General features: G+C 40.9%; 1 protein-coding gene across 1 annotated transcript in view; it reads left to right on the top strand.

Moving 5' to 3' along the window:
* Positions 1–18,486, top strand: part of srbd1 (S1 RNA binding domain 1) — a 90,663-nt gene that overhangs the window by 19,871 nt on the left and 52,306 nt on the right. The window contains 2 exon segments of the mRNA XM_037781282.1: positions 1,654–1,744; positions 4,128–4,235. Of these exon segments, the coding sequence (XP_037637210.1) occupies positions 1,654–1,744; positions 4,128–4,235 (199 nt within the window).

Here is an 18,486-nt window from a genome sequence, read left to right as displayed (position 1 = left end):
GACCCCCTGGGGTGCCCATTTTGAGAATCACTGATATAAAGTACAGCTCATAAGCTTCAGATATGCAAATTAAAGCTCTTCTTCTTTTCCTAATCAATGTTCTATTCAAACATGTAATTGGTCGTTGATACATTCAATAAGCATTAACACAAATTGTTTTTAAGAACAGAACCGTTGTATTTCACCAACTATATTTTTCTGTAATTGTAGTCACATGTGCGTTAGGATTATCTACTCTATCACACTGCGCAAACTAAGTGCCACCCCAAAATCAATAGCTAATGGCCTACATTTTGGTGTGTGTATGCATGTGCATGTCAGAGACTAGATGCCACTTGGCATGAGTGAGTGTACATGTGTGTATGTGTGTTTTTGTGTGTCTGCTGTACTGTACAGTATGTCACAGCATGCGTCTCAGTGGGTGTGGCTTCACACTGGGCAAGGGTAGACTGATTGTGTGGCCACAAGTCATCCTGACACACTTGGAACAGACAGACGCAGGTATACATCGGGTGCCAGGCCCAGCATGGTTTGGTGGTTCCTAGCTCACATGACTTCCAGTCAGAGCTACACTCCTCCTCTGAGGAAGCAGCTAACTGTCAGGGGCTGGACTTCCTGTGGAGGACAGTAAAGACGTGGAGTTCATGAATTATTTGATTTATTTAGGGCATTGGTGCTTCGTTACAGCCCGGACACACCAGGAACATCAGGAGCTGTGTGGCGGCTGCGTTACCTGTTGTTTTTTATTTCGGTGGCCGTGTTAACAGGTTAGAGCAGTGAGACGCTCAGCTGCGTCTCTTCTACAGAATAGAGGTCTCACCTATTTTTGACGGGTGCGGCGCGTGTCTCACAGCAACAACAGACAGTGAAAGTGTTCTATTGACTGTATATTGACATCATATCAGCTACATTACTACATTTTCAATGTCTAGACATCTGTAGAATATGTCGCAGACAGTGAAGGTGATCTATCGACTGTATATTAACATCATACCAGCAAGATTACTACAGTTTCGATGTCTATCTGTAGAATATGTTACGGAGATGAAAAAAAGTAAAGACTTATTTTTAAATCAACACTTCCTGTTTTCATTTCGAAATTTTGTTCTATGGACAGAATTCCTTCATTTGTTAACACTAGGCTTTTATTCTGAAATATGTGCCGGACAGTGTTCTAGAACATGCAGTGACTTAGAGAGCTCCATGAATGAATATAGTACGGAGTTTTAATAGTCGATTATTACTATTATTTACAAATTACCACACGTTTCTTAACCTTTCTTGGTCTAAAATAAATATAAATGATATTTATGATGAAATGAAATGGCCATTAAAAGGCAAACTCTATGTAGAAAGAAAGGGCTGACAGCAGCAAATGCAGCAGCAGAATCGCAGCAGACACGCAGCTGAAGTGCAGCTGAAATGCAGCTGGTCTGAACGCCCGACACGTGGATCACGCAGCCACCACTCCACGCAGCCGCCACGCGCTCCTGAAGTTCCTGGTGTGTCCGGGGCTTTAGACAGCATACAGTGGTGGGGAGACATTAGCTGACAGAGCTTAGTCTCTTGAGCCCCCTCTTGTCATCATAATACTTCATCAATAATATTGTGTTTCCTCTCTCCCTCTGTTTGTCTTCATCTCCCTGCTCTCAGGTCAGATTCTTCATACTGATGTCGTGTACCTGCATAGTTCAGGCCAGCAAAGAGAAGCAGAGAAACTGTGCCACCTTATGATGAAATACAGGTACTTTTTAAATGTACTGTTTCAGATGAGTTAAATACAGTGTCAGAAAATCTAGCCTTAAAGGTACGTAGGGTTGGCAGTGTTCTTCAAATACACTTTTGTTATATCAGTTGCAATTCTCATTACATCCCAAAAGCAACAATAAATCAAATGCTCTGACGAAAAAAAGAAAAAAACTCTGGTAACTGTGGCTGTTGCATGACTGTAATCAGGGTTTTTCCTTGCTCAAAATGAGGCAGAAGTGGTACCCTGATCGTGTCTGATAAAGTGGGGAAAAAGTTGATAAAAAAAGACAACTACTTTATTTTCTTACATTTTACCAGGTGTTAACAGACGCACAATGGCGCTGTAGCAATGTTTCCCACAGGATTTTGTGAGACTGTGGTGGGTGGACCTCGGACCCTCTAGACACCAAGACCTTGAGTAACATCATAGAAAAAGCCATGATGTGATGTGGTATGAAAAACTTTTGACATTTGGAGATTTCTGCAAGAATTGCATTTTTCGGCAAATGGATGGCGAGCACTTCTGTTCTGAAAAAACTGCTCGGAAACACCCTTATTGTCAATCCACTTAGGAAAGCCATCCATCCTCTGAATGCTCTAGGTCTCTAGTTTGTGGCTGTAAAGTTTCACGAGGCTGTGATGATTAATACAGTGAGGTCAAGTTTCAAATAATGGTCTCACTACAATGGAATGGCTACTTCAAGGCTGTTTATGGACCCCAGTATGCAGAAATATTCAAACACATCATTTTAGAACAGGCAAAAATAACACATTTATACTGCAGTCAAAAAACTGCAATGTTTTTGCCCCAAACTGCATGTGATTATCATAAAGTGGGCATGTCTGTAAAGGGCAGACTCATGTGTACCCATAGAACCCATTTTTTATTCACATATCTTGAGGTCAGAGGTCAAGGGACCCCTTTTTAAAATTGCTATTCCAGTTTTTCCTCGCCAAAATTTAGTGTAACTTTGTAGCGTTATTTAGCGATCTTCCCGACAAGTTAGCGTGACATGGGTGGTATCAATGGATAGATGGTTTTGTAGTTTCATATGATGCCAGTATCTCCTCTCTATCTTGAAAACTTAGCCCACAATAGACGTCGAAAGACAGAATAGGCGGGCCGGCGGAGTTTTAAGGGGTTATAGTGATGCATCAATAATTATAATCCAATATTATATAGGCTATTATTATGAAATGGGCCATTAGGAGTACTTTGACTTTTGGTACTTTAAGTGTATTTTGATGCTAATACTTTTGTACTTTCACTTAAGAAACATTTTGAAAGCGGGACATACTTGTAACAGAGTATTTTATACACTGTGGTAATACTCTTTAAGTGAAATATCTGAGTACTTTCTCCACCACTGTGCTCTAGTAAACAATTTAATCATGAACACATTGGTTGTTTTGATATGAATGGTGATGGCACTGCAAAAAAAGTCACAAAGCATGGTAAATGAGACGGAGCCGGGTCCGTGTTTCAAGATGGATTGGGTAGGGTTGCTGACATTGCCGCTGACCTCTGACGCACTCTGAGGACAGTCCGCCCCGGTTGGCAGCATGGATGTATAAAGAGGTTGACAGTCGCTAAGTCCGCCGCATGTTCGTTGTTTACCTTTATAATGAGGGGGAGTGGCTTTGGAGGGAGGCCTGAAGGGACGGACTGTCAGTGTTGCCAACTTGGCGGATTTCTCTCCAGATTTAGGGACCTTCGGAGCTAGTACTGCTAGCTACTTTCATTGGAAAAGAGTTGGCAACACTGGACTTGGTTTTTCGGTAGGATCATTTTTAAAATCTAGTGTACTCTTGCTGATTTCTTAGTAGGGCTGTGTATCGGAAAGAATCTTGCGATACGATACGCATCGTGATACAGGATTTTTAGGAAAACTGTCATAGTATAAAGACACACTACCATATGTGTAAAATCTGAATAAAGAAGAATCAGAACAGTTGGACTTGGATTTGCATTTATCATCTGCTGTAACATCCAACATCATAGCACTACTTTGAGAGGGCACATATCTTTGCAAAATGAAACAAAGTATTATATAGTCTATAAGCATATCGCGATACTATATATTTTTGATATTTTCTTACATCCCTATTTCTCAGCATTATCGACCCTACCTTTAAGGGATGTTTGTGTTGTGCTAATCAAGGTTTCATTGCTGTAACTTCCCTGTCTGCATTTATATAGCAGCAGTAATAACTCAGTGCTACAAAATTATCCGGTCTGTTTTCTCATGTATGTGTTTCTTCCACGGAAACAAACGGAGAAAGAGAATTGTGAATGTGAACCTAACCTCATTTTAAACCTTTATGGATCGCCTTCATAATCTTCATTGTCTTTCTCCTCTTCCTCTTGTCCATACTAGCTGTGCCAGGGTTGTCATTGGCAACGGGACAGCGTGTCGTGAGACCGAGTCCGTCTTCGCTGACCTCATCGCTAGGCGCCGTTTTCACCCCCTGGACGTGTCCTACTGGTAAGGTGTTTCATCCAGTGCATGCTACATCAGGCCCCAGTTACCCTGAATAGAAAGAAGTGGGTATAGAAAATTGTTTGGTAAACCCCACTGTCGAGAGGGCTGACATCCATGGCATAGTTTTATATTTATTGGTTCCACATGATTCACATATTATGTATTGTGTTGATATTAATTAACATTCCACATTATATTTTGTATATTTAAAGTGTACCTTCACCCATAGGTCTGAGCCTAAGTCCACCCACTGCATAATTTAGAAAAATGCTAAAAAAGTGGGCAAAAGGCTGAGAGATGAAACCACACCTACTTCCGTACGACTAAAGCCTTGATGCGGCGTTCACAAAATTTTACCCAGCCAGCTACAGTAGCTTGGGAAATAGCGATATGGGACACTGAATTTGATGAATCTATTGTTTATAGTATAATAATTGCTTCATCCACACATTCTTGTCACAGCGTAGGAAAGCACATCGCTATCACTAGATAATTAGACATTAATGCTGACTCACCAGATTTTGTAATGTGCTGATGGCTTAATTGTCAGTCCACAGAACAGGCTCGTGCTGTGCTTTGATTGTAATGCTACACAGTGGTTAAGGAAAAAGTGTCAAGACGCTGTGGGGAGAGGTGAGGAGGGGTTCTGATTAGAGGGTGTTAAAATTATTTTTTTTAAATAAAAATTTCATTACGCGGATTATTCCCAAACGCTCGACTATTTCTCAGAGTTGGTCATGTCTAGAAGGTAACCCGCAAATGGCAAAAACTACGACCTAACCTAACCTTAAAGGGACTCTATGTTAAAATCAGAAATTGCTTGTTAACAGTGACACCTCTGGCCGTTAAGTCAACTAAAGTCAGCATTCTGTTGCTCGCGCTTGTGCTCGCTCTACATAAACATGAACGATCATCGGTCAAAACAGTGAGGCGACACACGTCAGCTAAAACCACAATATCACTCTATATTTCAGCTGCTTGGCAGTAATGTTAGCTGACCAGACGAAGGTCTCTCTCACTGCGTTGTCCTGCTTCAGACTCCCGTCTTCTGCAGGGTGTAGTGTGCACGCATTCATGTGAGAGGTGGAGCGAGTGAGAACGAGCGCGGTGTGTGAGTGAAGGCAAGCAGGCAGAGGAGCAGAGCAGCATCGACTCCGGTCCTGGAGACCAGGTCTACAGTCTCCCCTGTGTCTTCTGGCCGCGGTCGGGGGGCTGGAGCAGGAAGAGTTGACACTGTTTTGCAAGACGGGCTTCACTATATATAACTTTGTTTGTGTAAGAAGTTACAAACAGTACCTTTTAACTATACGAGGTCAATGCCTTACCTGAACCATCTCGCAAGAGTTTCCCAACTCCAGGGTTACCTTCTTGACACAACCCTCAGAATTGGCCTTGCAAGATTAGGGCTGATTTAAAACAGTAGATGGCGTGTTGAGCCATTTTCAACCATATAATTGAGATTTTTATAAATTCTGTAAGAAATGTCAATACTGACACCAGCAGTGATGTGCTTCATCACAGTTCAGTCATATCATTGAGTTCATAGCTTAAAAAAAGACGTTTAAGTGCTGCAGTAAGTAAGACAAACTGTATTTCATATTTCCCCACTGTTTGAAAAACTCCTCAAGCATGTTTCAAGACTTTCAAATATCCCGAACCTTTTAGAATGATAGTTTTCTGAATTATTCCTGAGTGTCATTTGTAAGATTCAATGCCAAGGTTCAGTGTACCGTCAATGAGTACGAGACAGGTATGTAAGGATGGGGAAGACCGTGGGATGAAGGGGGGTGTCAATGAGGTCTGGAATGATGATGATGATGATGATGAATGAGAAATAATGGTTTGGGTATAATGGAGAAAGTTAAGTGTGTGAAGAGGAAAAGGGCGGGTGAATAAAGGGAGTTAGCAATGTGAAAGAGTAAAGGACAGAGGAGGAAAATGTGTGGGAGCGAGAGAGCTTGGACAAATTGGAATGTGTCCCTCAAGCGTATATTAAGCGTCTATTAAAGCCATCTGGGCTTTGTTTCACTTTGGTCCAATTAAAGAGACGTTTTGCGGTCCACGTTGTGTCTGTAACCGGGCCCGGTCCACTCTTCAGAATGCAACAGCACAGAACGTCGGTCCAAGCATAACAACCACTGGCCTCTCCTTGCTCCGTCTCTTTCTCCCTCTGCTGAGTTCCATGTGTGTTTGTTGACTTGAGGTTAGCATTGGGACCACAGCCTAGAATGATTCTGAGCTGTGCGTGAATGTGCGTGTGTCTGCATATGAGGGTTTTGTCAGTATCTTTGAGTACATACACATTTCAGAGGTCATATCTTTGGTGTAATAGCCCACGTTTTTTCTCTAAAGTTCCATTTTCTGTCTATTTGCAAGAACAGAAACTGTCAAAGTGGGGCGTTTATTAAGTTAACTTCCCCTTGATTATTTTCATGACAGACATTATTTCTTTTGAGCAGACTTGAGCACCTCCAGAGCAGCAAAATTTAACATCTTGATATAATGTCTCTCTTGTTCATTCTTTTACTGGAGCTAATGGCACTCGTGCTTTTCAAAACGCGTAAGAATGTTGGACCTCTGCTTGATGTGGTGCTGGCTGAATGTCCTATATCACCTGATATGATTAACTATATTTTTTCAGCACGTAGCACATGTGTAAATGGTCTGCCTTCGCTTTAGTAAGGTTTGTGGAATAAAGGCTTTTGCAAGTGCATGAACTTTGGAAGAGCAGAGAGATGTTATTTTGCTGTTAGCCATAGAAGTATGGTTGTTGTTATCCAGATGATATCGCCCCGGAGTCATCTGGTCTCGTGCCTCCTTTTGGTTTCTTTGGCCCATGCCTGGTGTAGGCTCAGAAACATAGATGTTAAAGTGGAATTTGTGTGTCTGTATTAAAATGTAGATACAGACTCTGTTGAACTTTTCTCTATAGCCATCGTTTGTCTTATTCTGTGTATTATTTCTATCTTCACTCTGCTCTCTCCCTCCTTCCTCGCCACTGTCTTCTAAGCTTTATCTAATAATGTGCTTTTTAACCCCCTGAGACCCGCGATCCTGACTGACTTTACTGTCTTTCAGAGGCTCTAGTAGGTTCAATTTTCTGACTAGAGTGAAGATATCCAATGAAACTAGAAAAACAAAGGAATCCATTTGTACCAACCAAGTCATGCTACCATGTCGGGAGGTTGGGCTAAATTTTAGCGAGGAAAAACTGTCATGGCCATTTTCAAAGGGGTCCCTTGACGTCTGACCTCCAGATATGTGAATGTAAATGGGTTCTATGGGTACCCACGAGTCTCCCCTTTACAGACATGCCCACTTTATGATAATCACATGCAGTTTGGGACAAAAAACATGCAGTTTTTTTCGTGCAGTATAAATGTTATTTCTGCCTATTCTAAAATGGTGTATTTGAATATTTCCGCATACGTAGGTCCATAAACAGTCTTGGAATTGCATAAATTGGGTATTACTGTAAAGCGAAAACTCTTGTGGATCCAATGAGCCCAACTGTATTCATGTGTGATGATGTTAGTCCCCATAGGAGACATTTCATTGTAGTGAGACCATTTTTTTTTTTTTTATTTGGCCTCCCTGTAAAAAAACAAAATAACCTGTTGTGACCTCTAGGATAATCATCACAGCCTCATGAAACTTTACAACCTACAAACTTATGACAGTGCTGCTACAGCCACTGATGTCGGATTTTTTTTTTTTTTTGTCAGAGCACTTTATTTGATGATTGCTGTCAGGACGTAAAGAGAATTTCAACAAATGTAACAACAAATGTTTTTGAAGAAGATTACCAACCCTAGCTTTAAGTAAATTAGATATTTGACTCATTAATTAACCCTATGAGACCCACAATAGAAAAAAACGACATGGTTTTTGGCCCAAACTGTATGTGATTATCATAAAGTGATTATCATAAAGTGATTATCATAAAGTGATTCATAGGTACCCATAGAACCCATTTTCACAAAAGTCTAGTACTGTATTTTTGGAATTAGCTATACCTAACATTATTTTACTATCTAACTAGCTAGCTACCAATATGCCATGCCTGGTCGCTAGCATGGTCGCTAGCCGCGGGATAACCGTCACAACATGCGCTGAAATCCCGTCATGAATCTCTCCGTTCCAGTGGATTTCTCTGTTCCAATCGACAGCACTTACATAAACTATAACTAATGGAAAATGAAGGAAGTCAGAAAGCTTATAAGTGTTTTTTTGTTGACATAAAATACATTCAGAAAGTGGCAGCGTGTTTATTTATATTGCAAATGTTGTTGAAATTGTATACTCGGTTACTACGGTTTACCGTGATGACGCTGCCACCTTGTGGTTTCCTTGCACGCCCTCTCAATATGTGCGTACATGTTGCAGTATGTTTTCCATCATGTTCTATCACTTCCAGAATAATATAAATTTTTAAAAAATGTCCGTTGTTCCCCTTTAAGGATGTAGTAATGGTGGTACATAGGGGTTAGGCATAGGTTAGACTCCTTGAAGATATCTGGATGAACGTTGCTATCCAATGTTCTATCCCTTGATAGATGATGATGGGAGGGCAGGGAGAGATGACTGGCTTCAAGGAGTGACGGTTGTTGCTAACTATGAGGGTCTTCCTCCCCTGCTGACTGACCCACCGCGCTGACCCTGACCTGCCATTAGGGAAACCTCATTACCACGGCAACAAAGATGATGGCAATGACGTAGAATTGCCATGTAGCATCAGAAACAGCAAGGGGTCTTAGTGCTTGCTGTGAATGTCCCCAGTACAATTAATTGACCCAGTTTCTGGTATACGTCGCGACTATTTGTGTTTCTATATGTACGAGCACTTGTCGGCTGACCTTATACCCAACGAGGTTCAAACTGGCGTTGATCGACTGGTGTAGAAAGTCTTTCAGGCAGTCGCATGCATATAGGAAGCTGGCTCAGTCACACCAGCACATACAGCGACCTTGCACTTCTACAGACACACTATTCCTGAGCTGAATACTGTCCCGTCCGCTTCAATGTATTTATAACGTCAGTTCCATCTCCACCTTACCATCTGTGTTCCTTTGGCTTCCCTTGTTTTTTGTGCTCTCTCTTTGTCGTCCTCAGCTACTGAAAGCAGCTGTGCTCTTGGAAAGATGTATTTTGGCTCAACTATCCACAAGAATGTGTGTGTGAAAAAGCGAGTGATTATTTTGTCTTCATTGTGTCGTTTGGCCAGACTGGAGAACAGTTTTGATTTTATAAGGGTTTTAACATCATTACCTTGTTAGGTTGGATCAGCCGTTAAAATGTGACATTGCCAGAGTTTTTATTTTTGCAGAAGTGCTGTTTGAGGTATTATAGACCTGTGTTTTTTTATAGGTAATACAGACTCCTCTTCTCTTCTCTTCTCTTCTCTCTTCTCCTCTATCTACCTCACCAGTGCAGTAGTTCATTAAAGACCTCAGCCTCATTTGCACCATCTGCTTCCTGTCTCCCCGTGAGCCTTCATTGTGTCACCACCCCCACCCTTCTCCACCCTTTCTTCTCAACCTGCCTCTCTCTCTCTCTCTCTCTCTCTCTCTCTCTCTCTCTCTCTCTCTCTCTCTCTTTCTCTCTCTCTCTCTCTCCCCGTCTCTCCGTCCTTCTGCCTCAGTGCTCAGCTGGAATGACAGACAGAAATGGCAGCCTGCGGGACATCCTTACTTGTATGTCTTCCGTTTGTGTGTATGCAGTTGTCAGTGCCTTAGTCCTGTTCGAGTAGACTCATCGTACTGAGTCACCGCTTCCATCATTTGTAAGGAGTGTGGCCTTTTCTCAAGACGGCCAGAGAAGGGCACACATTTGTGTGAGTGAGTGTGTCGAAGTAGTGTAATTTAAGTGGAGGAATCGGTGTGAATGTGTATAAAAGGCTGGCCAGTGTGTGTGCATTTCTCCAAATGTCTGTCCTTGCCATAAATATAAATATATGTTGCAGATGATGATGAAATTCCTTTGGTTGTTTCTTTTTTTTTTTTGTAACAGAACAGGGACATTGTTAGATATTATGTATGTATTCACAGTAGGGCTGCAACTATCATGTTTCTGTCATATTTTATTATGTTGTATTTTTTCGACAGATTAACTCTAAAAATATCAGAAAATAATGAAATGTGCCAATAAACAATTTCTCCTACCAACAGTCCATAACCCAAAGATACTAAACAGAGAAAAGCCTCAAATTCTCACATTTGAGCAGCTTGAACCAGGACATATTTTCAATATCATAAAAATGGTTGACAAAGATGAATTTTCTGTTGTTTGAGTAATCGATTCATTGGTTAATTGTTTCCGCACTAATTTACAGCTGATAACAGTTATGTTGTTATAAATATTACTTTGACAAATAATTCAAATAATTCTAAACCAAAGTCTACTAACAAGCTTTTCTGAAACTTTTAACTGCATCTCATGGTCATTCGCTCTATCCCAGACTGTGAGATGCTGTTGAAAGCTTCATAAAAAGCCAAAGATTGTATATAAGAAGTAGACGTAATCACCGTGACGTCAACCATTGCCATCAAAACTGCTGTTTTGAAGCCTTGAATTCGGCCTTTTGGCCGTCGCCGTCTTGGTATTTAGCCATCACCATGTTAGGTTTTTTGAAACCAGAAGTGACACAAGAGGGTGGAGCTAATTACAACTGAATGCTGAATAAGATATTTTGCAGGCGATCAAAAAGGTTATAATTAACTTTCATTAACTGAAACACACTGTGAAAGGATTGAAGTTCTAAGACAGAAACATGGACAAAAGACAGACTGGACAACGCCGTGGTAGCGACCTGTCAATCACAAGGTAGCCCCGCCCTAAAGTATCCTTTGCTTTATGGTCTATGTGACTCTAAATAGGACCATAATTTACTAAATGAACATCATGCTGTCTTGAAGAAGACTTGAAACTATTGGGCTACCTCCGGGTCTGAGAAGTAAAAGCAATGTGGAAGTGCCTTAAACTTGCATTCTTTCTAACAGCCAGCAGGGGGCGACTCCTCTGGTTGTAAACAGAGGTCTGATTGTATAGAAGTCTATGAGAAAATGAGCCTACTTCTCTCTTGATTTATTACCTTAGTAAACATTGTAAACATGAGTTTATGGTCTCAATCACTAGTTTCAAGTCTTCTTCAATACAGCATGATGTTCATTTAGTAAATGATGGTCCAATTTAGAGTCAGATAGACCATAAAGCAGGGGATGCTTTAGGGCGTGGCTACCTTGTGATTGACAGGTCTCTACCAGGGCGTTGTCCGGTCTGGGAGTTGTCTGTGTTTTTGTCTTACAACTTTAAGCCTTTCACAGGAAAACGTCTTTCTCAGTGTTTGGTTGTATTTAGCTCTGACCCTCTCGTGTCACAACATGGCGATGGCCAAATACCAAGATGACGATGGCCAAATACCAACATAACAGACAAAATGGGTGACGTCACGGTGACTACATCCAGTTCTCATATACGGTCTATGCTTGAAACTAGCGATTGAGAACATAAACTCATGTTTACAATGTTTACTGAGGTAATAAATCAAGTGAGAAGTAGGCTCCTTTCCTCATAGACTTCTATACAACCAGACTTCTGTTTCGAGTCGCCCCCTGCTGGCTGTTATAAAGAATGCAAGTTTAAGGCACTTCCGCGTTGACATCACTTCTCAGACCCGGAGGTAGCCCACTGAAAAAAGCTAGTAAATGGACCGCATACATAAGACCGAGTTTTACATTTAGATGTGTGAGTATAACCACTGTAACCACAGCATAAACTATGACACCTTTTCAACCGCATCACATGTAATAGTTCTTTATCTCCCTTTACTGTTGTCTTCGCTAAGTGAGGAACAAATGACCAGATTGGACTCTTCATCCCCCTATCAGATATACATAGGGCGGCTGTGGCTCAGAGGGTAGAGCAGGTTGTCCACCAATCGGAAGGTCGGTGGTTCAGCTGCTCTGGGTCACATGTCGATGTGTCCTTGAGCAAGACACTTAACCCCAAATTGCTCCCGGAGGCATAGCCATCGGTGTGTGAATGAGTATTTAGATTAAATCCTGATGGGCAAAGTTGGCACCTTAGTAGCCTCTGCCATCAGTGTATGAATGTGTGTGTGAATGAGTGAATACTGACATGTAGTGTAAAGCGCTTTAAGTGGTCGGAAGACTAGAAAAGCGCTATATAAGTCCAAGTCCATTTACCATTTACAAGTAACCTTACATGATTAAGCTTGAACATTGCCTCTATGAATGACCAGCCTCCTGCAGGACATTATTCAGCATGAGGTATCATTAAGCTGACAAGGTTAGTCTGTGCCTGTGACGGCCCCCACTGAATGCACATCAGGTTATTTGCCATACAACTGTGTCCCAATAATGTAAAGAGCTCCTGCTGGAGGTCAGTGTGTGACATATTAGTTTAGAAAACAAACGCTACATTTCTGACTTAAGTCAGAATCATTTGATAGGTTGTGTGTTAAGTATGTGCACATGTGTATCTGTTCTGATGTTTGTCTACCAGGTTATTGACATGAACACCTTCTCATTGCTAGCACACTGTCCACTATGTGTGTGTGTTTCTTTCTGGCTTCTTGACAGGCCAGTGCAGCATGACCTTGTCTGTCATTGTGCTTTAGCACTGACTGGTGGAGCATGCAGGCCTTGTCAAAGCTAATAAAAATGCTCAATACCAACCAGACAGATGTCTACATGGGAGTGTGTGTGGTTTGCAGTGTTTTTCTTGTTGTCGCTTCGTCGTCTCTGTCACCCTCGTCAGTTGGCGTTTCGGGATTTTTGTGCAATGAGCTGATTGGTACACACACATACCACTGTGAGTCCTGATCTATCAACACTCACGTTGTAACTCCAGTACTTTTGAGAGGATCTTACATATTGTAGCAGAGATCAACCAGTCATCTGCTTCCATTTCTTTACTACCACCTTCACGAATCAGCCTACAGACAACATCCCTGAAATGGGTTGGGTTCATTAATCTGCGGTTAACAAATCCTTTTCAAAGTCATACAAACTGTATTGTAAGCTGTTGACAACCTTTCTCAACTACTGTGCTTTACCAAGCAAACCTGCTCTTGTTGTCAAGTGTTTGCATATCTATTAGGGCTGTCAAAGTTGATGCAATAAATGTACATTTTTTTTAACGCCACTAATTTCTTTAACGCAACTGCGATTTTTAATTAACCTCTTAAAAATCTGACAGGCCACCGGATCAGTTCTAAAGCCAGAGTGAAGATACTGGCATCATATGAAACTATAAAAACCTAAGGCATCCATCGGTACCAACCATGTCATGCTAGCTTGTCGCGAAGGAGGCTAAATACTGTAATGCTCCAAACTTGCGCTAAATTTTGGCGAGGAAAAACTGGCACAGACATTTTCAAAGGGGTCCCTAGAGCTCTAACCTCAAGATATGTGAATGTAAATGGGTTCTATGGGTACCCACGAGTCTCCCCTTTACACACATGCCTACTTTATGATAATCACATGCAGTTTGGGGCAAGTCATAGTCAAGTCAGCACACTGACACACTGACAGCTGTTGTTGCCTGTTGGGCTGCAGTTTGCCATGTTATGATTTGAGCATATTCTTTATGCTAAATGCAGTACCTGTGAGGGTTTCTGGACAATATTTGTCGTTCTTTTATGTTGTTTATTGATTTCCAATAATACATATATACACACATTTGCATAAAGCAGCATATTTGCCCACTCCCATGTTGATAAGAGTATTAAATACTTGACAAATCTCCCTTTAAGGTTCATTTTGAACAGGTAAAACAATGTGCGATCAATCACGATTAACTATCGACAAACATCGTTCACGATTCAATATATTGCGATACTGTAAATAAGGCGATATGTATTGCAATTTTTTTAATCTAATTTCAGGAATACTGTCATAGTATAAAGAACACACCACCATATGCATAAAGTCTGAGTAAAAAACAACGTTGACTTTGTTTATGCAATCAGAACAGTAATTAAAAATCAATACAGTGTTTTTGGGGAATTGATACAGTATCTCAAATCATAATATCCCGATATCAATTTTTTTCCTATATTTTCTTACACCCCTATTAATCGCAATTAAATATTTGAATCGATCGACAGCCCTAATATCTATCTGTTAAAGTGTAGCAGAAAACAGTTTTTTTTTTTCTAGTTGCAGCATGAAATGATTAAAAAGAGCTCCTTACCTGCTGAGCAACTCAAATATTTGTAACAGTTTTTTGAGAAATATGTTAAAGGAAAAACTCACCCGGTTTATGGTTGAAGCTGGTTTTGATGCTTGAATCCAGCTTCACGTTATTTTGTCTGAGACGTGTTGGCTACTTTAGCTTGTTCAACTAAACTTCAACTCTTTGTTTTCACAACTTGTGATTGAACTATAATACATTAGAATATTTGAATGTGTTTGTTTGGGGCTGTATGCATGAAGAATGACAAGTTGACAGTGTTTAGCTACGACAAGCAGATGTTAATGATATCAGAGGGCAAGACTATGTGGGGTAAGGTTAGTGAGATCTTTGGGCAATGGTGATGATACACACACACACACACACACACACACACACACACACACACACACACACACCCCAATTTATTGACCACTTGCTCCGTCGCTCCTGAAGGCAGTTAGATGACCGACCCGGTTACTCTTTTTCATAAATACACAAATGCGTCCTTGAGGGTCTCCAAGTCACTGTTCCCTGTCTGCTGTGAATGAATTACTTGAATTACAATGTCAATTGTAATATGAAATTAATCTAATTTGAAATGAACTACATTACACAGTCTGTTAATTTGCTGTGTCATAAAGAATCTATTTTTGCTACTGTTTAACAATGCTGTACTGTCAGTTTATTTAGACTTGGTAGCTATGTCTGTGCCTGATGTTGTACTCTCTAGCTGATAAGAGTAGTAGGCCATCTCTCTTTCTAGTAGTAGTCATCGTTCTCTCCTTGACTAGTTCATACTTGGACCAAGAGCAATACGAGCAGTCGCGGCAGGAAATATACTCAAATAGCCAACAGTGTACGCCTGCACTGACACACAGACATGGAGGGCAAGACCTTGACCGTCTTGCCCTCCAGCTCACTCCTGGTGGGATGAGATCATTATTACTGGCTAGCTGATGGACCTGGAGGACAGCGGTGTAGACTGTATTTATAACTGTGTGTGTGTATCCCCTGTCATGTCCTCAGACCAGGCATGCTCCCAGGGCCATGGCTGAGTGAGTGATGAACATACAGTGGCAGGACCAGTGATGACTGAGTGACATCCAGGCACTCAGGCCTCATCGAAAGGTTTGACGGTTGGATAGCAGGAGGAGCAGAGGGGGACAGATGGATTTAAAGGCATGGAAAGGCCTCGGTCCGGCTCTGGGGTTGTATCTTCATTTCAGGGGAGAGAAATGAACCCATGGATACATGAAAAGGTTATGTCTTCGACTTAATACAGGATGGATCGAGGAAGGTGGAAAATGTTTAACACGGATTGGAAAGGAACATTGTAATGGCAAATTATTATTATTATATTATAAAAAAATACAGATTTTACATAAGATGAACATTTCGTTTGTTCTCTCGATCCTTTCTTATTTGAGCGAGACATGTTTGTCACGTATGTGTGCAACCATAAAATATATTTAATAGGGTTGTCAATCGATTCGAATATTTAATCAAGATTACTCGCATGATTGTTCGTAGTTGCAAATTAATTGCGCCTTTTTTTTATCTGTTCAAAATGAACCTTAAAGGGAGATTTGTTAAGTATTTAATACTCTTATCAACATGGGAGTGGGCAAATATGCTGCTTTATGGAAATGTATGTATATATGTATTATTGTAAATCAATTAACAACACAAAACAATGACAGATATTGTCCAGAAACCCTCACAGGTACTGCATTTAGCATAAAACAATATGCTCCAATCATAACATGTCAAACTGCAGCCCAACAGGCAACAACAGCTGTCAGTGTGTCAGTGTGCTGACTTGACTATGACTTGCCCCCAAACTGCATGTGATTATCATAAAGTGGGCATGTCTGTAAAGGGGAGACTCGTGGGTACCCATAGAACCCATTTTCCATGGGCCATGCCAGTTTTTCAATTTTGTTTAATTTTGGAGCATTATTTAGCCTCCTTCTCGCCAAGCTAGTATGACCTGGTTGGGACCAATGGATTCCTTAGGTGTTTTAGTTTAATATGATGCCAGTATCTTCACTCTAGCTTTAAAACTGAGTCTGTTACAACTTAAAAATTGCAAGTTGCGTTAAAAGAATTTGTGGCTTTAAAACAAATTTGCGTTAATGCGTTTATCGCGTCAACTATGACAGCCCTGATATTTGGTTACGTATTAATTCATTGGATTGGAAAACGAGGAGCTACTAAAATAGATGAGTTGATGGATAAATGTCTGTAGTCTACTAGAGAAGCTTAAGGGTACACAGGATGACTAACTTGTTAAGTGATGATGGGTGAGGGAAGTAGGAAGATAAGGTAGAGAGCAGTGTGATGTGCTAAAGCTTTGAGTTGTTGCTCCCAGGAAGCTGAGAAAATGTTTTCCACTGCCCATCTCTAGCATGTTTGTGCTTCTCCTTCCTCGCTTTTACCCACCAAACGGGCAATACTCAGTCTAAAGGGCATGAAATGGCTGTGACATCTGTCCTCCCTCTGTACTTTCCTGCATTACTTTTTCTTTTTTCTTATCTGCTTTCTATTTTGTTTCTTCCTTCCCTCTTTACTTCATTCCTTCTTCCTCTCTATCCTTCCTTCCTTCCTTCCTTCCAACCCTCCAGGAGCTATAGGAGATAGCTTCCTATATTACAGGCAAAACCAGCTTTGAGACAGATAATTCAAACTGAAAAGATAAATCTAGTCAATTATTTATTAAGGCTGGGGCGATACACCTACTGTATCTCCATATTCGATGCTATCACAATTCTTGGGTGCCGATTCGAAATATGTATTGCGATTTTTAAGTATTGCGATTAGATATTACAATGTTTGTTAATTTTTTAGACCATGGGGAAAAAGCTGAATCATACACTTCTAGGGACTTTTACTTTGGAAAATATCTAAACTAATCCAGTAAAAATGTTTGATTTTCAGCATGTATGTAGTCAGAGATGTCCTGAAGTCAAATATATCAGGATCATTGTCAAGAATTATTTATGAAAGTTTTCCACCAACCCAAAAATCAAAGAATAAAGACATTTCCCTCACAGATTAGTGTTATTTTCTTTATAATTTATAAGGGACATGTAATGTTTTATACTTCTGGTGAATATAATCCATTAATCTTATTTCCATATATGTAATTTGTATATACAGTTCCCTTTGTTAACACCTTATTTTGAAAAACGGACGTAGTCATACGTGTCTACTTCCTCTAACTTCTCCAAGGTGGTCTCTAGCTCTCCTGTCAGCTCCGTTCTCTTTGTCCATCCATGATCAGCTCCATCGGGGCCGTTTCAATGCAGAGAACATGAATGTCAGTATATGGGTGCTCTACAGTTGCGCCGATTTGACCACGGAGGTGCGAATGGCGGCTGGTTGGACCACACGTTACCGCAACACTATAACGTTTCCTGTCCGTGACAGAGTTAGCATGCAGCTTTAGCCGTGATGTCGAGCTCTGATTTTCCTGTAATGTGTAAAACCCAAAGTGTTTCCATCCTTTACTGGATGTGTAGTGTTTACCATGCTGGATTTAAAATGTGAGGATGCAGGTCGTATCCACGCGGACTCCCCGTCGTTTTTCTACTTTCTTGTTTCTGCTCGCCGTGGCCGGCTGCGGTTAGTTTCGGGGTTCTGACGGATTACGGATCGATATGATGTCACGTTACTCAGACTACAACAATAAAAGCGGCAACTTCCTTCTACTGCCGCATAGACTCAAATGAAGCAAATAGCATTAAAAAAAAATCGATTTCAAAATTGTAAAAAGAAATTGCGATACATAGGTGAAACTAATTTTTTTTTCCACCCCTATTATTTCTATACAATTTTGACTCAAGGGGCTTTACAATCTATACAGCATATGGTACCCGCTATCCTTATACCGTCAATTTGTTGTGTTCCACCTTTTGTTTTGAAGCAGATTGCACCACGCCTTAGCAATTTTTCTTGAGAATTCTAGATTTGTGCTTGTGTGTGTAGCTCGTCATGGGTAGGGAAGAGGCGTCGGGCTGAGGATCTTTGGCATTCGCAGGTGGTGGACAGTGAATAT

Source organism: Sebastes umbrosus, chromosome 10 (genome assembly GCF_015220745.1).
Source record: "Sebastes umbrosus isolate fSebUmb1 chromosome 10, fSebUmb1.pri, whole genome shotgun sequence".
Lineage (NCBI taxonomy): Eukaryota > Metazoa > Chordata > Actinopteri > Perciformes > Sebastidae > Sebastes > Sebastes umbrosus.
Note: the sequence above shows the minus strand (reverse complement) of the source record. Positions and strands in the feature narration are given on the sequence as shown.